General features: G+C 26.3%; 1 protein-coding gene across 2 annotated transcripts in view; it reads left to right on the forward strand.

The window, feature by feature from the left end:
• LOC100210564 (ubiquitin carboxyl-terminal hydrolase 24) overlaps nt 1–24,856 on the forward strand; it is a 101,465-nt gene that overhangs the window by 57,362 nt on the left and 19,247 nt on the right. For both annotated transcript variants that reach the window (XM_065801283.1, XM_065801284.1), the window contains exons 11-25: nt 138–298; nt 539–833; nt 1,019–1,141; nt 1,460–1,666; nt 2,330–2,455; nt 12,935–13,125; nt 13,683–14,055; nt 14,170–14,352; nt 17,150–17,290; nt 18,399–19,022; nt 20,814–20,933; nt 21,603–22,160; nt 22,243–22,445; nt 22,588–22,718; nt 23,080–23,197. In XM_065801283.1, the coding sequence (XP_065657355.1) occupies nt 138–298; nt 539–833; nt 1,019–1,141; nt 1,460–1,666; nt 2,330–2,455; nt 12,935–13,125; nt 13,683–14,055; nt 14,170–14,352; nt 17,150–17,290; nt 18,399–19,022; nt 20,814–20,933; nt 21,603–22,160; nt 22,243–22,445; nt 22,588–22,718; nt 23,080–23,197 (3,554 nt within the window). The remainder of the gene's footprint in view (nt 1–137; nt 299–538; nt 834–1,018; nt 1,142–1,459; nt 1,667–2,329; nt 2,456–12,934; nt 13,126–13,682; nt 14,056–14,169; nt 14,353–17,149; nt 17,291–18,398; nt 19,023–20,813; nt 20,934–21,602; nt 22,161–22,242; nt 22,446–22,587; nt 22,719–23,079; nt 23,198–24,856) is intronic.

The raw sequence follows: 24,856 nt of genomic DNA on the forward strand, positions 1-24,856 counted from the left end.
ATTTTGATTAAAATTTAGCTCTCTCTATATATATATAAATACAAACACACACACACACACACGCATGCTTATTTAAGAGTGTGTTTGCATGTGTTATTATATATATATTCAAACAGATTTTTCTTGTTTTGTTACAGATGGATATTCGAGTTATTCACCAGAAATTTATCTGTGAGTGTAATGTGAAACTTGATTTATTAATGTCACAGTTGAATGAGACTGAGCAACCAGAGCTTCAAGATATTAAAGTTACCACATTCAAAAAACCTCTGCCAGTTAAAAAAAGTATTCTTGATCGGTATCATATCTTATTTATTATTTCTTTGTCTAAAAGCTTGTCTGTAATTTAAAAAAAAATAAAGTTCTATCAATTTTTAACAGCTAATTGAAAATAATTTATGATGTTGATTTATATATATATATATATATATATATATATATATATATATATATATATATATATATATATATATATATATATATATATATATGTATGTATGTATGTATATATGTATGTATAATTATTTTGTTAACTTAGTGAAAAAATTTTGCAATCAATGGTTCGTTTACTAAATTTAATGTCACTGTATATACAAACAGTTGAAGAAAAATATACTGCACAACGAACATATCCTCCTCATGAATCCTGTTACCATGGTTCACCTGTTAATATTAACGTAACCTGGGAAACAAACAAGATCAGCTTTGTTTTACTTAGTCATAGTAATGAAAGAATTTCAAGTGTGCGACAAAAAGTAGTAACTAAAATAAAATTATTATTAGAACAAAAAATATCAGCTGAACAAATACAGATTTATTATAATGACCAACTAGTAAGTCCTATTATTTTATTTTTGAGATAAAAGTTAATATTTAGATTATTCTGTTCTATTAATAACTATTTTTATTTTATGATTCAGTTTTTTTTATTTGTAAAATCTATTTTATCTAAAAAATTTTACTCTAATGAAATTTAAATTGTTTGCAGTAAAAAAAATCTTATTTTTTTTAATTTTAGCTTCTTGAGAGCAAAGATCACATGTTACTGAAACAATTATTGTTCAAACAACCTTTTTGCTTTAGTATAAAGCTCGGTCCTTTAACATCATCATTGGATACCCATGGATCATTAAAAGAGGAGGTTTTTAAAAAATTAAAAAAAATAAAATTCTTTACTCTAACTTTAGTTAATTTTGATTTTTAGTAGTTGCTTTTTGTTTTTGTTTTGTTACATATTTAATCAACTACGGTTAACTTTAAAAAAACTCTTAAATAAAGTAATAAGAATAGAAACTCTATAATGAAATTATAAGACTCAAATTATCTTTTGATTAACAAGATAATTAAAGTTTATGAATTTTAAATTTAAAATTATTCTCTATTGAAAATCTTTTTGTAAAGTATGTAAAAAGTTGTAGTGTTCGGTTGTAAAGTTTTTCAAAATTTTTTATTTTATTAGGTACATACTAAAAAACTGTCTAGTTTGCTGGAAAAAGAAAAAACATTGCCAAGTTACATTTTAGCTATGGATTGCAAGATATTTGATAAACTTTATCAGCTTGCAGAAATTGAAGAACCACGAATGACAAATGCACTTCAAAATCTACTTTCTCGATTGCCCACTGATAGCGATATTCTCCAGGCTATAGACGTCTTCAGTACCTATGTATACATTTTATTACTATTATTATTTGTGCATTATCTCCTTTATGCAAATTTCTTATTTAAGTATGAGATTATGGAAGAGTTAAAGCGATTTTTTAAATACTTGTCCTGGTGTTAACCTGTATTGCCGTTCAGGATACAAGCACTAGCAGGGTTGTGATTGCAAGTCTATGAGCTTTTCAGGTTACTACCACCAGGAGGATTACCAATACAAATCTATGAACTCTTCCCCATCCTACCCAATTAAACCTTAAATTTTCTTAGTTTGAGAAATTATGTCTCTTAGGGCTGATTATATGAGGTTATATGATCTGGTTAGCCCGGCTGGCTTGCTTAAATGAGATCTTAGCATGTTTGATATTTACCTATAAAAATTAATCTTCTTTACATAAGAAATGGGCTAACCTGGATAACTGAGATCTCACCTAATTTCAGTGGGATCCCATTCAGGTGAGACAGTTTTTTTTCCATATAAATACAAACAAGTGGGCCAGCTGATTGGATAAAATAAATCACCCTAAATCTTTTATCCAATCAAAATTATTCCAAATTGTTTTTAACCCAGTTGTTAATATGAATATAATAGTAGTATTTTTTTACTTTATAACTTTTTTTTTCTTAAGTTTTTTTTATAATTTGATTATATTTTGAAAAACCTTTTTAGAATCCTTGGATGTCTTCTCCAGGAAAACAAGCTGGTTATACAAAATCTTCAGAATCAGTTTTGGAAAATTATTTTAAATGTTCAGCATACAGAATGTCAACATTCAGAGTTCTATACAATTTACAGGTGATATATCTGTGTGCATGTGCACATGCCTATATAATGAAATATATATCATAGATATATTTTATTATATGCCTATATAATGAAATATATATATATATATATATATATATATATATATATATATATATATATATATATATATATATATATATATATATATATATATATATATATATATATATATTTCATTATATGCCTATATGATGAAATATACATATATATATATATATATATATATATATATATATATATATATATATATTTCATTATATGCCTATATGATGAAATATACATATATATATATTTCATTATATGCCTATATAATGATATATATATATATATATATATATATATATATATATATATATATATGTATATATATATGTGTGTATATATATATATATATATATATGTTTGTTACTGCAGATTTAGATCTACATTATACTAATATATTCTATAGGCTTTAATTGTTATGTTGTACTAAAGTTTAAAAAAATCATGAAAAATTTTTTTTTCTTCTTACTAAAGTAATACTTGCAATAATGTATGCAAGTTTTTACAGTAATACTTGCATATATTATTTCTGTCTGTCCGTTTTTTATCTTGTCATTTAAAGTTTGTAGTGAAGCTCACTCCCCCTACCTCTACATTGGTGTCACATCATCTGCAATCTTTTATTTAATAAACAATTAGGTTGGTATTTTACCAATACCAGGGCTATGGCTGGAGCTGCATAACTTTTTTTAAGGTTTGATTCCTCGTTTGAATCTTTTGACCATTCTTTTATATGCTTCTGCTTAGCATCTCTTTATTTTATCACCTTTCTCTTCATCATTTTCCTACTTCCCAAGACTGCACTCCTTTAGATGTAATTTCTGATCAAATTGACCATGCCCTTTCTCTTTACCCCTCTGCCAATATTGTTGTTATTGGTGACTTTAATGCTCATCACACTGAATGGTTTGGCTATAACACCACTGATCCTACTGGCACTAAAGTCTATAACTTCTTCATTTCTCAATCTCTTACTCAGATAGTTAACTTTGTGCCTCTTTTTCCTTACAACTCTAATAATTTACCTTTACTCCTTGATTTGTATCTTGTCTCTGACCCTAGCTTGTGTTCAGTTTCTTCTTTTTCTTCTTTAGGTGGTTCTGACCATGCAATGATCTCTATAAGTTTTTTCTCGCTTTTCTTCTTTGGACTCACCCTATCATCGCACTACTTACTACTACCCTAAAGCTGACTGGGATACTTTTCATGATTTTATTTGTAGCCGTCCTTGGGCTGATGTCTTTTCTCTCTCAGCTGATAAATGCACCTCCTATGTAACTTTACCTGAATTAAGTCAGGAATAGAAGCTTTTATTGCATTTTGTTGGTTCAAGTCTCATTCTTCTCCATGGTTACATCTTCTTGTAAAGTTGCTATATCTAATCATAATCATTTTTTTTTTCAAAAAAACAATTCTCTTAAAAACAAACAGCTATTTATTATTGCAAGAAATTGATATAAATAAGTGTTGCCTGATGTTAAGCTTCATTATTTTTAGTTCACTAAATCCTGTACTTTAGAACCTAACTTCTGAGATAAGAAGTTAGGTCTTTTGGAAAATCTTCTGTTAAATCTATGTCTGACTTGCTAACTACTGTGACTGAAAAACTTTATCATGCATTAGATGGAGGCGGAGGCGCTAGGGCTATTGCTCGTGACATATCTAAAGTTTTCAACAAAATTTAGCTTGCTATTTTTCTCCATAAGCTTGTTTCAATTGGTGTATCTGGTAAAGTTTTTGAGATTATCAAATTATTTCTTTCTAACCGCTTTATTATAGTCATCCTCAATGGCCAACACTCTTCTTCATTTCCAGTAACTTCTGGGGTACCTCAGGTTCTATCCTTGGTTCTATTCTGTTTTGTTTCTTATCTATATTAATGATCTTCCTGACAATCTTACATCTAAAGTGGCTCTATTTGCTGGCGACTCTTTATACTCCTGTCTTGACAAAAAGTCTTCTTGATTACTTTGAAAAGGCAGCTGATCTTGAATCTGATCTCATTTCTCTAGCAGGTTGGGGCTTGCAGTGGTTTGTGAGTTTCAACTCCAACAAAACTCTTAAAGTTATTTACAGCAAACAACTACCACAATACTTTTGACATTTCTATATTGATGAATGGCAGCCATCTCACTTTTCTTTACGTCTTCTTGGATTATCGATTTTTACTGACCTTTTATGGAAACCATCTATACAATCAATTGCTAAAATAGCATCTGCTAAGGTTGCCTCTCTTTTTTGTGCTTGCTATTTTCTTACTCCTGATTCCGTACTTTACCTCTACAATCTCTTATTCTGTAGGGAATATTGTTGTCATATTTAGGTTGGTTCTTCTAATAATGCTCTTTTTCTTTTCTAGACAAGGTCCAAAAACAAATTATAAATGTAATTGGACCAACTCTATCTGCCTTCTATATCTTGAGCCTTTCTCCCATCATTGTAAAGTTGCATCTCTTTTTCTTTTCTACAAATACTATTATTTTCACATGACTCTCCATTTAGTTAAGTCTCATTCTATTATTGTATCTGTACCTGCTTGCTCTAAAAACTTTTATTTGCCTAGTTTTTTTCCCTGCACTTTAACCCTTTGGAACTCTCTCTCATCTTCATGTTTTCCTGACTCATACAGGGCTCAATTAAATTTTTTATAAAGTCCCAGACAAAATGTCCGATTGAAACTTGTTTGGTTCGGACTGTGTCTGATCAAATTTTTAAAATATAATTTTTACAGTTTTAAAGAACCAAATTATGCAATCAAAATCCGTTTTATGTTTTAATAAAATAGTTTTAATTCAATATTGTATATTTTAGTAATTTTTTTTTTACAATTTGACGAAGGCAGTTTTGATGTTTTAACAACTTAAATGCCATTTAAAAAATTGTTACATTGCAAATAACTTTGAATTGTTCTTTTTTAGTTTTTATTTTACACAAAAAATATTAAAACTACTTATAATTAAAAATTGTTTTAATGTTTTTTTTTAATTAAAAAATAAAAATGTTGTTTTAATGTTTGTTTTTTTAACTTGACTTAATAATAAGAGCTTGAAATGATTAAAAATTACTATTTTAAAAAGACAACATTGTTTTTTTAAGCAATTTATTTTTGCAACTTTTTGAAAAAAATGTTTATACAATTCAAAATTATTACATTTTTTTCTTTTCAATAAATTAATTTCACTCTCAATAATTTAAATAAAATTTGTTAATTTATTAAACAATCAATAGAAGTAATTTGTAAAAGCGTTTTGCGTAACTTTTATACAACGTTTTAAAAGATAAATTTTAAAGTAATATTTTTCAAATGCAATTAAAAACGCAACAAAAAGTAATTTTCCCTTTGAGTTTTTTGAGTTTTATTTTAAAGCTCATTTATTTTATTTTTTGTAAGGATTTGTTTTGGTTATTTTTTAGTTATTTTAATAATAAAGTATTTTTTTTGAAGAACTAATTCCATCGGTCAAAATGTCCAAATACTTTTTAAATTGATTGGACAATCTGAGGTTTTAGCCAGATAATGTCCAACTTTTCAAGTCTTCTGCTAACCGTTTCCTTGCTCTATAATTTTATTTCTTTTTTCTTCTAGTAACTCCTTTAAATATTTTATCTCGAATTAAAATTCAGCTATCTTACAATTTTTTCGTCCAAAATAAATGTGACAAAAGTAAAAAACAAGTTTTTATTATGAAATACGTTTTGTCAATATCTATTTATTCAAAATGATTATTATTAAAAAAAATTTTTGCAGTACAACTTATTCTCAAAAAAAGTAAAGATAACATCCTTATATGGCCACCACAAAGCTCGGACCATAATCCCATTGAAAATTTATAGCCATTGAAAAAAATCTAAAAGTTCTCTTTCAAAACAAATTAAAAGAATTTTAGAATTTTCTTAGTGAAACTTGGAATTCAATTAGTATGACATCACGTCAAAGCATGTAAAAAACATGCCAAAACGTTTAGAAGCAGTCATAAAAGCAAGAGGTGATGCAACAAAGTACTAAAATAATAATCAGACATGATATTCTTGTATTTCTAATAATAGTTACATTATACTTCGTTAAAAAAAACATTATACTTCATAATAAAAACTTTGATGATTCTCAATTTTGGACAGAAAAGTTGTAAGATTGCTAATTTCATTTAATAAAGTTACTTTTGCTATGAATTAAAATAAATTATATATTTTTTTGTAATCAAATTTAAAATAAAAACATAAAATTATTGCAGTTATGTAGATCCTGATGTAAATAATTTTATTTTTATTATTTGAGTTTCAATTTTTTCAACAATTTTGATAAAATTGATGTGTGTATATATATTAGGGGTAGTCATTTTGAAGGAATTTTTGAAAATGAAGTACATACCCAGCTAAAGTTGGAACAAATATGCTAAAACTTAGTCAAAAATTTTTTCAGGTCAATCGGGTGACTTTTAAGTCCCCCTCAAGACTAAAGTTGTTAAGAAATTGTTCTTCAAAAAAGGAAAAATAGGGTGTGTTCAGGGTGTTTGAGGGGGATTTAAATGAAAAAATTATTTCCATTTTTTTTTTTATTTTATTTGTTATCTATATTTTCATTTTAAAAGGGTATGTCATCATTTTTTTTACATATTCTCGGTTAAAACAATATTTAAGAAATCAAAAAATGAAAAGTTTAAGTTACGCAAGTGGTTATGAAATCAGCAAATTATGTATTTTTATACTTAAAGTTCATTCAGATGGACAGCCGGCAAAATTCCTGCTTAAATCAACCAAAATAACAAACTATTTTGAACTAAACAAGTAATTTACCATTTAATAAAATCTTTACAAATACTATCAAGACAAAAATTATGCATTAATTTAAAATAAGTATTTTAAAATAAACAACAATTTCCTAAGTCTACAATTTCCTTTTCTTTAGTTTAGAGAGTGACATCAGGCTTTCTGATAGTTTTTTTTTTTGTAATATTACTTTTTCCCACACCAAAAACCTTGAAAGTTGACCTTACTTTGTTGACAGTTAAAAGTCCGTTCTGCTTGTCATCTTCATTTTTGTATCTTTGCACAAACTGCTGCATCATTCTGATTGCTCGTTCAGAATGATCATTGACAACAATTAACATTTTGGCAAAGTTTTCAAAATTCTTAAACGAGGATTGGGTGTGCCAATATTGGGGTGGAAGTGACAACCAGTCTCTCACTCTCTGATTATCCAACCCCATCATTGAAAAAATAAAATATGAAAACTCATTAACCAAAAGAGAGAGGGTTGGTACCTTCATAATATTTATGATATTAATCTCGTCTATTCGATCTTTGCTTCTATGTTTAAAAAAATCTAAATCCGGCATTTGGAAGGAAAGCAAAGCATCTGCAATGGCTGTTTTTTATCCATAGAAATATTTTTATCCAAAAGAGCCTAGGGAATAATCATTGAATCAAGATACCATGTATGCTTATAAAGAGATGCTAACACAGCGTCTACTGTCTCCGGATTGGAACAAACTTTCTTATACTCATTTATCTGAAAGATTGCATCAAGATCAGACGCAGGAGATTGAATCACTTTATGTGCTTGAAGGTACCACCTTGTGTAAAAACATACTATGAACTCGCAGGTGAGTTTCAAATCTCTGCATAGATTATCATTTTCTTGCACAAATGTCAGTTGCTTGCACAAAAGCTGAAGTTTAAGGTAGTATAAATTCTTGCCTAAAAACCTAGCATGATGAACAGCTCCAGTTTTCTTTAATTTGAAATGTGCAGAAGGGAATAAATACTGCATGGTTAGTTCAGCCAACTCTCTTCGGTCATTCCTCATATTGCATTTCTTAGTAAGACTGGTCTCACAGTAATCTAAAGTTTTCCTTGCAGCTTCCTTCAAAACTGTTCCTTCCATGGTTTTCCAATCAAAAGAGGTCAGGTTATTTTTGTTGTATTTGAATTTAGGGTTTTCAAACATGTTTGAACTTTACGAATAAGGGATTTTCAGGCCTATTCTCTTTTATCACTGCTTCACAGAAATGAACCATTCTAAGCTCAATGATATGATCCCTACATGCTAGTAGAAGAAGGTCTACCTCTCTTGCAATCCTAATAAGTGATCCTTTCTTAGACCAGTATTACTTGAAGTTGTATTAACCAGTATCTCTTAACCAGTATCTCTTAACCAGTATTACTTGAAGTTGTATCAAAGCATACTCCGCATACTTTTGAAATGAGGTCATATTCTTCTAGTATTTTCATGATTCCTATATACATATCTTCACCTGAAGAAGATGACAAGGCAGGTACTTCAAGATGTGACACCCCTCAATATTAACGAGCACAGCTAATCTTTCATTCTTCAGTCTTTTTCAAACAAAAATTTCAAACAAAGTCTTTCCGTCAAAATGAGTTATACATAATAACGGCTTTTTTCCACTGCCTTCTTTATATCTAATTTAGCAATTTCTGCAGTATCCTTGGCAGTTTTTTTCATCTTCCTTAATGCTGTTGAAGCACTGGCTTTGCATTTTGCGATATCAACTCTACAATCTTGAAGAATTGCTCCAGTTACTTTTTGTAAGACATTGGGGGAGATATCATTTGCTGTAGCTATGATAGATACATTTCCATCAAAAATATTTTTAGGGACTTTGGCAGTAATGTTACAATCATCTGCTCTTCTATGATGCCAAACTTTGGGTTCAAATTCTGAATCAGAATCAGCGCTAGTGCCAGTGAAACCAAAGTCTAATTCTGAGGTAGCGTCAATCTTAGGAAATTCGTCTTCTAGCCTTGTCCTCTTCCTCACACCTTCAGAAACCTAAAATTTGTTTTAACATAGTGTATGTGTATTAACAAATAATGTATGTTAAATTAGCAAATTTTAATAAAAAAGGTCAAATTAACCCACTAAAAACAACATAAAACCTTTTTGCTAAATTTTCTATCTTCTGATCCCAAACTAAAATGTCTCGGTCCTTTCTGGTCTTCTTAAAAAAGTTAAATCATGGTGCTTATCTTTATCTGAGCGTTTTTTATCCTTCCTAATTTGGTTCTTTAAATCTTTAGAACCAATCCAAAACAGCTTTTTCAAAAATGAAATAAACTCCCCTTGATTAACCTTGTCTCTAGCTGTTCCTCTGTATTTATTTCTACTCAAATCTGAATACTTCTTGTCCATCTTCATTAGGTTCTTGATAATATTTTTATCTGACATTACTTGAAATCCCTCTTTAAGCCATGGTCTTTTAATTAAGTCTAAAATGCATTCACAATCATCTGCTTCACATCCCTTGTAACCCTGAATCTTGTTAGGAGTGCATGATAAAATTGTTGACTTCTTAAAATTATGAGGAAGTAGTGACCTTCTGTAGGCAATGTGTTGAAGAATATCCATCCAGCAGGGAGTTGAAGACCTTAGGAAAAAAAAAAATCAATATTTTAATTTTTAACATAAAGTTTAAAATTCAAAACAATTTTTTTAAATTAGATATGTACATGTAATAGCTGGTTTAGCCTCATTTATGATAAAAAGTTTGCTTTTGCTTGATCTGAGAAACTTCCTTTTCCCAATATCTTTTATAATTTTTTTTTTCCATTTTTCTATTCAATCTAAATAGATTTAATGGTTTGTAATTAGTTAAAACTTCAATACAATTTTACTTTATATTGTAATTTGATTAATAACAATCAAGTAAATGCGAAAGTTATTTACAAAAATAAAATAATGTAACGCAATTTCATGTACAATTTGTTTATAAAAACTCTTAGTGACTTAAAAATGCAGTGCAGGATCTTCAGCACATTTTCTTCTGCATTATTTTATAAGAATTTTTTTATCGTTGTCGATTTTCATAACCTCTTGCATAACATAAAATTTTCATTTTTTCCTTTCGTAAATATCGCTTTAACCAAGAATATTCAAAAATTCCCTCAAAATGACTATATATAAAATATATATATATATATATATAAAATATATATATATATAAAATATATATATATATATATAAAATATATATATATATAATATATATATATATATATAATATATATATATATATATATATATATATATATATATATATATATATATATATATATATATATATATATATATATATATATATATGTATGTATGTATGTATGTATGTAATATATATATATAGTATATATATAAAGAATTAGGATCTGCTAAAGTTGCATCTCTTTATTGACCTCACCACTATCTTACTCTGGATTCTATTCTTTATCTCTATAAATCTCTGATCCGTCCTTACATGGAATACTGTTGCCTTATCTGGAGCAGATCTTCAAATGATGCCCTTTTCTCTTTTAGACAAGGTACAAAAACTTTATATAAACATAGTTGGACCATCTTTCAACCATTGTCACATCATTGTAATGTTGCTTCTTTTTCTTTTTTCTATAAATACTATAATAGGCGCTGCTTTAATGTTCTAGTTTCTCTTGTGCCATCTACTAAAATTCATTCTCGAATTACTTGTCATTCAATTAAGTCTAATTCTTTTACTGTGACTGTTCCTAAGTGATCCAAAAATTCAAATTTCTCTAGTTTTTTTCCCGGAACAGTTCTTTGGGATTCATTTCCTTTATCTTGTTTTCCTGTCTCTTATAATTTGCAATTATTTAAGTTTTCTGTTAATAATTGTCTTGCTTTATAAACTTCATCTTTTTTCTTCCACTAACTTCCAACTCTAATAGTGTTTGCATGCAGCCTTGTCGAAAGTGAAGATGTTAAAATATATATAGATACATACAGCCCTTGGAATTAGGGTCAGCATTCGGCATATACCAAGCCTTCCCAGGAAGCAGGTGCGGTTGCACGCCTTGTTTGTCCACGTTTAAAGTAATTTATTTAGACATACTGACCATGGCAGTTTGCATTTTCAAACTTTTAAAGGGTTTCAATATTTCGCAACCAAAAAAATAAACTTATCTACTGAGAAAAAAAAACAATGAAAAGAAAAGGTAATGAAATATTAAATTTTAATTAAATAAACTAAAAAAAATCTAATAATAAAAAAAAAAGAAAACTAAAAAAAATAATTTTATACCACTTTTGTAACTTTTTTTAGGGTGGTTGTTATTTTTAGCTGCAGAATTTGATACAAGTCAAGGATAAAACAATAATTTATAATTTATAAAAACAATTTTATAATTTTATTACAAAAAAATAAAAGTTTTGATTTCTACGAAATGATGCCTGTCTAGAACTGTTTCCTTTGTATTGCCCAATTTTCAACATTATGATAAACATAATGATTGCTCTGTTTGAAAAGTTCAGTAATATAACAATGCAGATTTTAGAGTGTCAATAACAAAAGCTCATCAGGAAATAAACTATTAGGTTTAATGCACAATTTGGAGAATCCAACAAAAGTTCAGACTATTTTTTATCTGAACATTAGTATTAATGATTTTAATTTTTTACATTAAAAACTTGTTAAAAAATTAAAAATATATATTTTACAAATAAATAGCAATTAGTTTTCTTGTTTTACTGTGCATTGACAAAAACAGTTAAATTTATAAAAAAATAATTGAAAAACAAATTTTAAAATTGTCCTTATTTCTAGCGCAAGTAATAGAGTATTTCCTTAATATACTGACTGACAAAAGTCGCAAATAAGTTATATATCAAAAAGTGTTTTTTTTTTTTTCATTATATTCTTATCTGCGTTCATTTTCGACTTGTATTAATTTTGGCAGTAGAAAATAACACCCTAATAAAAAAAAGAGAACAAAAGCAGTATTTTACAGTTTTTGTTTAGGCATATTTTTTTTTTTTGACAAAATTTTTCTTTTTTTAATTTTCAATTTTTTTTTTTTAGATATTCTATTTCGTATTGTATTTGTTTCCTTTCTTTAAGTATTGCTGTTTTATTCCCTCTAGTTTCTTATAGGTTTATTTTGCCGCAAATTCAAAATGCTTATTATATTAAAACATTGTCAAAAAAATTCACTTTAAATGTGGACAAACAAGCGTTCAACCGCACGCGCTTCCCGGGAAGGCTTGTATATATATATACACACATTGGCGTATCCAGAAGTTATTTGTGCGCACCTTTAAAAAAAATAAAGTTCTTTATGACCACGGAAGCTGTTCTGGTACCAGTACATGGATTCAGTTGACATTTTGTGGACTTTTTTTGGGAGTATATATTTTTTTATCCTATATTTTATAAAGTCCTTTTATTATCCAGAATATAAAGAACTTATGCAAAAATTATATTCATAATTAATTTGGCTGTAAAAATTCAATATTTAACTGTTCACTTATTAGTTTCATATAGATATAAAATCTTAGGTATTAGATCAAAAATAATCTATTAAAGAGTTTAGCTTATCTTTTATATATTTAAATTGTTTTCTTTTGCTTTTAAAGAACTCATTAAATTTTGTTTAACATTTGTTGCATCTACTATATAGGTTCTTAGTAGTAAGCTGATGCCGGTGTTAGACACAGATTCTGCTTCAATGACATATTCATTTAAAGAAAATTGGTTAAATGCTGGGGGTTTGAGTTTGATAATGAATATTTTGTTACCTGACACTTTGCCTTCCAATGCTGATTACGAACTTAGACAATCTTGTTACTACATTATTTTGCAGTTAGCAAGGTAATAATAATGGTTTTTTTTGTTTGTGATGCATAAAAGATTGATAAATATATGAACTAGTTTTTTAGTGGATATTTTTCTGACATTATTAATTTTCAAAGCCAAAAACTAAATGATTTAAGTGTAGGCGAGGCTAATTAACTTCAATTGTGTATATATTCTAAATTGTTATTCATTATACATTTGAAATAAACAGTTTTAATCATAGAAGCCTATATATAAAATAAGTATAAAAAATTATATTTACAAAAACTAATTCCTTGTAACTAAATTCTGAGTTACTGTAAGGGGGATTTATAACAACAAATCACATAGAAACTCTTTTTCAAAAAATATGTGGAAGTGTGTACAGTTTGATTTTTAAAGGATGTGCATAGTATTTTATTTAGTAATTAAATTGCATTTATTTATCTTGGAAACTTTTACTTGTAGTGATTTTACTATTGATTTTTGGTTGACCTGGTCTAAACCATTTTCTTTTGATATAAGCCAGAAAGTATCATTTTTGTTGTTTATGTTTTTATTTTTTTAAATCTATGTTTTTATTTTTAAAATAGATTTTTATTATGTGGAGATTCGATTTATGAGGACAATTTTGTTTCTGCAAGCTTGGCAGAAAATACAGCAGATAGCAGTATTGTAAGGACATTTGCTGAAACCACTGTTGGTAATAACACAGTGTCTGGGAATGTTCGTGTTGAATCTCGTTCACCTGGTATTGCTACTAGCACTCCTATTAAAGTTCCAAGCAAAATACAAATTGCATCATCATGGCCTGGAGTTAAAAATGGTGGTTCACCTAACACCTTAAATCAAATATCACCAAGTGCTGCAGCATCTTCTACATCAGATAATGGGACAGTTCGCAAGAGAATGAGATCAACGAGTGTGTTGGATACTGTATCTCCCATAGTCAAAATGGTTATTGAGGTGCAAAACAGTATTTTGGGTTTTAAAAACTAAAAAACAAATTTTAAATTTTATTTTTTAAATTACTTCATATTTAGGAAAGAATTTTATTTTTTTTTTAATTAATTTTTCTAGAATTTGAATGAAGCAGAGTTTACAGAAACAATCTCAAGTTTAATGCAAGTAGCATGGGCTGCTGGTGCTGGTCAACTTCAGCTTAAAGCGCACAACAATTCCTCGCCTTTAATAACTTCATTAGAAGGACCAAGTATATTAAAAAGTGGTATATGTTTACAGCAAGATTCTGTGTCTGATATGGTAAGTCAAAAAAAAAAATTTTTAGGTTATTTAAACATCTGTCCACATAGTATTTTAAATACTACCTGCCCAAATAGTATTTACATATGAATGAAATTTATTAATTAAACTTTTTTTTTTTTTCTTTTAAATTAAAAAAATTTATAAGAAAAAAAAAAAGTTTTTTTCATATAAATTTTTTTTCATTTTTTCTAAAATTTAAGGCATAAAAAAAAATGTTTGTAAATTACTTATATTGTGTTGACATGATAAACTTTGAAAAAAGAACACATTCAACAGGTTTATAAAAAGAATGTATTCAACATTGAATGAAAAAACAAAAAATGCATTTAGTCAAGGTTTACACAAAAAAAAAGGTTAAGTTTTTAAAGCTAAAAAGTTAAATTTAAAAATAAATTTAAATAAATTTATACTTAAATATATTAAATAATATATTAATAAATTAATATGTATCATAAAATTATTTTATGTAATTAATTTTGTGAACTTTAGAAAAATAAACATTTGTTTAACTTTGCATTAAGTATACAATGTAAGAAAATTTAATCATTGCGTTAATAATTAAAATCATTAAAAAAAATTTCTTATTTTTCAATAATCAGAGATGTTGTGATAATCAGAGATATGTTTACATAATAAGTTTGGCATACCTATTTTTTAAAAGAGAAATATATTTAAGCTAAAAAATTCGGTGTTTTCATATTTCTAAAAGTTCTATTTAAATTAAAGTAAGTTTTTAATTTGGTTTATCTTGTCTTTTTTTATCGATGATCCGTGTAATACTGGGACAAGGCTATTGCAAAAAGAAGCCATTTTACCGACTATTTTGAACAATCTGCTTGATATATTTTTATGAAAAATATGCATCCAAATTTTATGCTTAATTAAAAAAGTGTAAGTGTGAAACTTGCAAATAGCTTCAATAAAGCTCTTTGTTTTCATTATTTTGCTATCTTCTATCAATTCAAATATCAAAACAGTTATGTCAGAAGAAGCCTTAATTCAAAAAAGAAAAAGAAGTAGTCATATTTATAATTTTATCTGTTTTTATTTTGAACAAATGCAATCGGTTTATTTTAAAGCTGTTAATTAAAAAACGAAAAGTAAAAAATATCAACAACGCGTGTAGCAGTGCTTTTATTTTTATTTTTCTGCCACATTGTTATCCTCTTTGTTATTGTTTTGTTGCTTGTTATCTGTGCATGTGAGCATTTTTGGTTTAGTGTACCTAACTAGTTTACTTACTTATTGTAATTATCTCTATTACTCAAGCTTTTAGTAAACTTTAATGAAACTTGCTTTTTATTCCATTCACTCTTCAATTTTATATTAAACATATATTCCATTCACTCTACAATGTTAAATTAAACATATATTCCGTTCACTCTACAATGTTGAATTAAAAATATATTTTAATATTTATAGTTTTATTAAAAGTATGCTTGTTGCATAAAATTCTATATAAAGAAATTATTCTAACTTAAAAGAGTTTGTTCTTGTATATTGTTTGATTTTATAGTAGTATATGCTGCATAATATATAGCACAAACAAAAAATATATAAAGAGTTTCATTCATACCAGCATCTGCATTTTTCAGCAAAATAGTATATGACTTTATGATATGATATATGTGAAGTCAGATAGATTGAGTCACCATTACCTTGTTCCTGCTCTTGTGCAATCTGGACTGACTGGTGATTTCAGGGTTTTTCTCATTGCATCGAATTCAGTACTAGGAGTTGTTAAATGTGTAGCCTGCAAAACATTTTTATATAACTTTTATATATAAGTCGATTAGAGTGCACTGCCTCCTGATCTCATATTATCATCAATCAAAATATACCAGAAATTGTGAATGTTTACAACTTCAAAAAAAGCTTGTATAATATCATTCTATAACACTATCAAAATATAATATAAAATCAAATATTTAATACTATATCTGTATATATATTTTTATATATATAATTTTTTTAAATATCCCAAACTTGTGTGTTTTTCAATTATTGTTGATTGTACACCAGAGATCAGTCACCATAAGCAAATTTCGATGCTGGAGATGTAGAAGATAAAAACAAAACTCATATTTAAAAAATATTTTCGTAGTTGTTACTTAATTAAAGGTTCAACAGGGCTTGAAATAACAAATGTAATTATTGAGAAATAGATTCTTTGAAGAATCTGATTAAAGCACAGAAAACAAACTATGTCCATTTAGAAAAATATAAGCAAGAGATTTTCAATAAAATTTTTGCTACAATTGCAATAAAAGATAAATTTAATTTTTTTTATGAATTTTAACTTTTAATTTAATATTAAATGTTTTCAACTTTTTATTTACTCTCACCAGTTATGACAAATGTTTTAAAAACTCATTGCTTGGCATTGAAAACTAAACTAACTTAAAATGGATAAAAAAATGTTTTTTACAAGGTAATTAACATTCCTTTCATCTAGTTTTACTAAAATTTGGAAACCTTGAAATGCTTTAAATACCTGAGTATTAAGTAAATATATAATAAAATATTAAAGAAAAAAATTTTTCTATAAATTTGTGTTAAAATACATTAATCTTTTCTTTAATTTAATTCATAAAGGTGCTAAAAAATGCTAAAATTGCACCAGGCCTGTATATACATGATAAAATTGCACCAGGCATGTATATACATACATGATAAAAAACTTTTGTTTTATATTTTAATATTTATATTAATATATAGGTAGATTTAGATTTATATAAATTATTTTTGTGATATTTTTTGTTTTTTTACCACAGCTGTAAAAACTTATTTTTAGGATTCAATTTTATGTAAAAACAGTTTGGAACTGCTTGTCATGTGTTTACAGCTTCGGCCTAACTTTTTAAGAGTTTTTTACCAGTTACCTGATGTTGTTGATTTCTTTATTGATTTATTGACAGGATCCCCAAGTGAACAGGTTTCTTTTTATAATAAAGTTTAATTTTTTGTTGAATTTTAGAGTTTTTATATGATTTAGATTTTGCAGGTCTAGTTAAAATATTTTAGTCATTTAAGTTTTTTAAGTTTCACTAAAAAATTTAATTGTTAAAAATTTCATAGTAATATATTTACTTTTGTTAATTTAAGATTTCTTTTATCAGGTGCATTATCTTTTAAAAATAATTGTTTATTAAATGATTGTATTGCATAAATTTATGTAGTAATCTAATACTCATCTCTAATCATCTTATATATCTATACTACACACTGTGTCATAAATTAAACTAAAAGCCCACCTATAAAATGCTATGTCGTTGACCGATCAATGATTTGTTGACAGGAGATAAATCTTAGGGCTAACTATAGTAATTATTTATTTATAGTAATTATTTCTATAGAGCTAGATTTCCAATTAATTAATAACTACATAGTATTTATCAAGTTCATTAATATTGTTATCAAGTGGCATAGTCATCTTCATCTTGATGAATAATCTGAAACTAACTTGAGCAAGTTCTCGCCATCATCTTTGTCACTTACAGTCTTTTATATCTCTCTCAAAATGGTAAAAAGTTTATAATGAGTTTTCTTTTTCTCTTCCCTTCCCTCTCTTCCTTCCAGTCCAACAATGCACTACAGGGTTTTAAAAATGTTTAATTTTTAATTTTCTAATAAATATCTAAATAGTAAATTTTTTTTCAATTGGATAAAAAAGCAACTTTTGGTTGATTTATTGCAGTGTTAATGTTATAAATGTTAGACACTAGATAATCGGTACCTAGTTAACAAATATTAACACCTGATTAATAAATGTTACTAAGTTTATATGATGGTAACTATGAATAACTAGTTACTATGTAGTTTTCTGTAAATAATTTTTTACTTACTAAAGTTTTTTTGAAATGTTTTTGTTAAATTTATGAAATTTTTTTAAATATTTTCATATATTACATAATAAAAATACAAAATTTTTGAATTTACACTATTTAAACTGGGTTTCTGTTATTTAAATTTATGTTGGTTAGCATCATAAAAGCTTCTTGCTTATATGAGTTGTCTTTTTAAATAAAGTTTCTTATTTTAAGGTACGCTCGGCTACAGCACATCATTTTCTATCTCTAGCTCAAACTAGTTTAAATGACTTATTAATCCCGTCACCAAAAATATTTATATTATCCACCTTAATGAAAATTCAACTACCGTTTTGGAATTCGTCTGGAACTATACGTGGACTATCATTTAAATTGCTGTCACAATCTCAAAATTATTTTAATCTTTTGTGTAGCTTATTTCAATCATTATCAGTAAAAGAGCAAGAGACTATTGGTGTGGATGCTAATCAGCTTCTAAAATGCGAGTTACAGTTTTTAAGCAGTTCTGACTGTGCAACCGATCTTTTACATGGTCATTTAATGTTTGCAAATACACTATATTCATGCGAAGGAGTTGACTGTGAAGAAACAGATCAGGGTTTTATTCGTTTTTTGTTAGATGATTTTTTATTTTGTGCATCTCACTTGGCTAATAATAAATCATTGTCTACTGTTGATTTACTTGATATTAACATGAGTTACAATAATGTCAAATGTCGAAAGGAAGCATTCAACTTGTTATTAACTCTTGCCAGCAAACGTCACAGTAATCTTCAGGAAATTGCAACAGATTTGCAGCTAAGACATCACAATGAACTGCATTCATCAGAGTGGAATGTTAGTTTTTAATTCTTGTTTTTTTTTTCTTTCCCACAAGTAATGATTAATTTTTTAATGTTTCAATAATAATAATAATAATTAGATGTGAAGTCAAAGTGAATAAATGATCATCTAGAATCAAAACTGATGGGTTTTAGGATTCTTATTTTTAAGAAATATATTTTCAGTTGTGTTAAACTTAGCTTTCTTATTTAATGCATAATTAACTTCTGAGGATTTTTATGGCCTATTTTTGCACTAAATGAACTGGTATAAATAACAAATAGAAAGTTATATAAATGATAAATAGAAAAACCTATTAGAATTACAACTATTCAAAAAAATTCTTGAAAATAAATATATTGGCTGTTATCTTTCAAAGTTGTTGTTTAATATCATGTATGAAGATAGTGCTTAAGAATCAGTTGATATAAATAATTACATTATTTTTATATTAATGATCATGTCTGATCATTAATATAAAAATAATGTAATTATTTATATATTTCTCAGGATATTTCTCAGGCAAACCATTTTTTTTTTGACTAATTTTTGGTCTGTTGACTTGATATGTGATTATCTCTTTATTTATATGTTTTATATCTTTCCAGTGGAGTCTGAAAAATCCCATTTTATTCCTGTTTTTACTACATGTTCTTATTTTTACTTCCAGGAATGACATTTTTGTTTGGCTCTGTCATGACACCTGCAGCCATGCAGAAAACAACCTTCATGAAATGTTTGAAGCTTATGAGCAAATCATGTCAAAATGTCATTTCATATCAAACATGTGATAGTAGACTAGTGGTAAAACATTCAGTTCACTATTAAGTGGTTTGAAGTTTAAATCCATGAAACCTGTTTCATGCTGTGGCTTTGTTTTGTAAGGTTGTGTTTCAGAGTTTAACTTGTGGTTTGACTATACTAATATAAAAGCTTTTAATTTATATCAATGTTGAAGCCTTTTGAAGTTTTCCTCAAAATGGTGTCATTCTCTTTAAGTCAAGAAATATTTGCTGCATTGGTTTAGTATCTTTCTGTTCAAACAATATGCTATTAATTGTCATTATGTTCAGAAATAGACCCGGGTTTTTTTCTTTCTTTTTTAAGTAAAGTTTTTCTAAATTAAAACCTTTTTCTTTTGTTCTGTGACCATGTATATTTATCCAAGATGTAGATAAAAAATCTATTACTGTCTTTTTAGTGTTTTAAAAGTGTGTTTTGGTGATAACTTAGTTATTGTATGAACTTGACAGATTTTTTTTTTTTTTTCTTGTTTTTTTTTGACTAAGCTAAAGCTTTAAAAATGAACTTAAAAGCCTGTATGCTTTAAAGTGAAGTTAAAAGCATGTATGCTTTAAAAATGAACTTAAAAGCATGTATGCTTAAAATGAAGCAAAAGTATCATACCCATATTTTTTTTTCTCCCAAAAAGTTCCAGATTTTCCAATAATAAAGATTTTCTAAGTCCTGTCAAATATCCTTAAAAAGTTCCATATAAACCACTGTGCACAAAAGAACACCCTTTTAACCTTTTCTTATTTGTTCTTATTCATATTAAAGTACTGAATGCTATTACTTGATCTCAAAACGCTTTCATATTTTGATATCAAATCTTTTTTATTTGTATTAAGCTATTGTCATTCTTTTGCAAAATTCAATATACAACTCAAATACTTTATTTATTTTTTTTTTTTCTAAGTTTTATAGTGTATTAAATAAATCGCTTTGACTCCACATTTCTAATTATTACCATAGCAGTTGTTACTATAGTAATAAAAAAAGTTAAGTTAGTAGTTATTATAAAAGTTTCAGCCATCTGTATCACTTCGCCCTGTGAATGGATTTGTTGGACTGAAAAATGCTGGTGCTACTTGTTATATGAATAGTATTTTGCAGCTCCTTTATATGCAGCCTGGTATTAAAGAAGTAAGTTATAAGAGTTTGTTATTAATTTGACCTCATACAAGTTATTTTAATATTTATTCATTTTTTATTGTTATACATGCATTGGTATATAGATTATATGGTATATATATATATCATATGGTATATATATTGGCATTATAATATTTATGCATTGGTTATTTTAATATTGAAATAAGGAACTCAAATATTTTATTTTTTTTATATTTGTTATACATTGGAGCATTTGAAATCAAAAATCACAGAAAACAATTGTAATTTAACTAACATTTGACATTTTTATATATATTTTAAAAATATTTTTTTTTTATTAAATACCTTTTGAAATTTTCAAAAGTTTTTGTAAATAATTTCTAATCAATAATATGAATAACTTAATTAGATTAAATTTTGTGTTGTTTTCATTTAATACTATTAATAATATATTTTTCTATATTAATACTATAAATATAAACTTATAATGAAAAATAACAGTAAAACATTAAAATAAGTTTATAATACAATTTGTAATATATTTTAAATAAAATATACAATTTTTTTATTTAAAAAAAAGGCTGGTCTTTTAATTTTGAATTTCAAAGACAACTTAAAGTAGAAACTTTACATTAATTAACTTTTTACTAGTTATTTAAGTTTTAGTTTTCCTTTTTTTTATTAATTAATTTGTTTTAGACTATATTAAAACTTGAAGATGTTTGTCAAGAAAATATACTTTACCATCTTCAACTAATCTTTGGTCATCTGCTTGAAAGTCAGCAGCAATTTTATTCTCCAGAGCTTTTTTGGAAGAATTTCAAGCTATGGGGTGAACCAGTTAATGTTCGTGAACAACAAGATGCGTTTGAGTTCTTCACAAATATTACTGATCAACTTGATGAGAACTTAAACTCTCTTTTCAAAAAAAAAATTTTTAATAATTTGTTTAGCGGACAATTTGTCGATCAAAAAATATGCAGCGAGTGCTCTCATTGTTTTGAATGTGATGAACCATTTTCTTCACTTCCAGTGACTGTGAAAAGTGGTAACTTAGAAGCATCACTTGAACAGTTTGTTCGTAAAGAGGTAATGGAAGGAGAGAATGCTTACTATTGCGAGAAATGCTGTGAGCATCGTACAACAGTTAAGAGGACTTGCATTAAAAGTTTACCTCCAGTGTTAGTTTTTCAGCTAAAAAGATTTTGGTATGATTGGGAAAGAAACCGAGCAATCAAGTTTGATGATTTTTTTAGCGTATGTAAATAATTTTCATTTTGAATATTACATTTTTTAAGCATAAACTAACTTTTATTTATGCTAAAATATTTTTTATAAGTTTCCTTGGATTTTGAATATTGAACCATACACACTAGAAGGAATAACAAAAAAAGAGAAAGAATCTGCCGTAATTAACTCAAATCAAATGCCTCCTATGAGAATTGTTACTAACACAAAGCAGTACTATGAACTAGTTGGTATTGTAGTTCACAGTGGTCAAGCAAATGCTGGTCATTATTATTCCTTTGTGAAGAATCGCCAGTTAGTGTAGATTTTCTTATAAACATTTGCATTTATAAAATTATATATATATATACGCACACACGTACAAGCGCACACACAATAATAATGTTTGTATATAATACTCTTTTTTTCTGTTCAGCTTCAATATTTTTTTATTTAGAAATGGAAATGGGGCATTTGAAAAATGGTATAAGTTTAATGATGTCACAGTAGAGAGATTTGAAATGAATGATGAAGCATTAAAAATTGAATGTTTTGGTGGAGAGTACAGAGTACCACAAACAGATTCAAGTTAGTTATTTTTTATTTTTACTTAAATATTTTATTGCTTAATTGATAAATAATAATTCATTTATAGTTTTCATGACGTTATTAAAATTATCAACAAATAATATTGTTATAAATTATGACAAAATAAGAATAAATAATTTTTATTTAATATACTAATCTTAGTATACTAAAAAATAAATGCAAATTTATTTAGTATACTAAGTATATATTTAGTATATTAAATTTATATTTAGTATATTAAGTTTACATTTAGTTTATTAAGTATATATTTAGTATATTGAATTTATATTTAGTAGTTAGTATTTTACTTTCAAATTTCTTATTTTTTTTTTTTTTTCTTTTTTTTTTTCCTTTTTTGCAGATAGTCAATATCCAGAAAATCGTATTCGAACTTGGAATGCTTATATGTTGTTCTACGAAACAATGGATAAAAACAGACTTCCGTTTGTTCATTCCGAGTATAACAGTAATGAAGGAAGGTATTTAAAGCCATGTCTTATACATGATTAATTTATTTTTTTTTTGTTTTAATTTAGATTTTTAATTTAGATATTTAATTAAGATTTCACTCTCTCTTCTTGTGTGTGTGTGCATGTGTGTGCGTGTATGTGTGTGTGTGTGTGTGTGTGTGTGTGTGTGTGTGTGTGTGTGTGTGTGTGTGTGTGTGTGTGTGTGTGTGTGTGTGTGTGTAATCCACAATAATGCCTGTTATACAAAACCAAGTTTTGTATAGCAAGGCATTAAATGAAAAATAACAGAATATTTGTTAAAAAAAAAAAAATTATTGCCCAATGAATGGAAAATGCTTGTCAAAATTGTTTAATTAGACATACAAACAAAGAATGTTTAATAAATAATAAATTGGAATTGATTTCAAATGTAGATATGAAAAGTTTAAGTTTCTTTTAAAAAACTGTATATTTATAAAAAAAATTATTTAAAAATTTATAAAAATATATATTTTAAATTTATGATTTCCTGTAATTTTAATTTTTATATAAATAGAAGTTAATAAGTTTTTGCATTCACTCCTAGAGAGTCTTTATTGGCAAAATGTGTGTAAAATAAAAAGTTTGATAATCGTGTTATTTCTAATAGTTAATTATATATTACCACCTGACAGTGTCTGAAGTCGGCAAATAATTGCAGACCTTAAAATTTTAAAACCAAATTTTTGCTATTTTAAGTAAAGAAAAAATAGCAAAAAATATTTTGTTTAAAGTCTAAGTAAAACAATTTAAAAACATTTTATTTAAAGTCTAAGTAAAACAATTTAAAAACATTTTATTTAAAGTCTAAGTAAAACAATTTAAAAACATTTTATTTAAAGTCTAAGTAAAACAATTTAAAAACATTTTATTTAAAGTCTAAGTAAAACAATTTAAAAACATTTTATTTAAAGTCTAATTTATTAAAGTCTAAGTTTTAAATAAAAACATTTTATTTAAAGTCTAAGTTTTTAAAGTTTAAATTTAATTTAAAGTCTAAGTAAAACAATTTAAAAACATTTTATTTAAAGTCTAAGTAAAACAATTTAAAAACATTTTATTTAAAGTCTAATTTATTAAAGTCTAAGTTTTAAATAAAAACATTTTATTTAAAGTCTAAGTTTTTAAAGTTTAAATTTAATTTAAAGTCTAAGTAAAACAATTTAAAAACATTTTATTTAAAGTCTAAGTAAAACAATTTAAAAACATTTTATTTAAAGTCTAAGTAAAACAATTTAAAAACATTTTATTTAAAGCCTAAGTAAAACAATTTAAAAATATTTTATTTAAAGTCTAAGTAAAACAATTTAAAAACATTTTATTTAAAGTCTAATTTATTAAAGTCTAAGTTTTAAATAAAAACATTTTATTTAAAGTCTAAGTTTTTAAAGTTTAAATTTAATTTAAAGTCTAAGTAAAACAATTTAAAAACATTTTATCTAAAGTCTAAACATTTTATTTAAAATCTTGCTAACTTTTTGCTGGCTTCAGCAAAAAGTTAGCAAGATTTCTGAACTTTGGTCAGATAATTATTACATCTTTTTCGCCCGTGTTTACCTAATATTTTATTTATACAAATCAGTGTTCTTTGTAATTCTGTATTTTATAATTATGGTTAAATATACATTCAATAAAGTTACAGTGCAGAGG

This window comes from Hydra vulgaris, chromosome 07 (genome assembly GCF_038396675.1).
Source record: "Hydra vulgaris chromosome 07, alternate assembly HydraT2T_AEP".
Lineage (NCBI taxonomy): Eukaryota > Metazoa > Cnidaria > Hydrozoa > Anthoathecata > Hydridae > Hydra > Hydra vulgaris.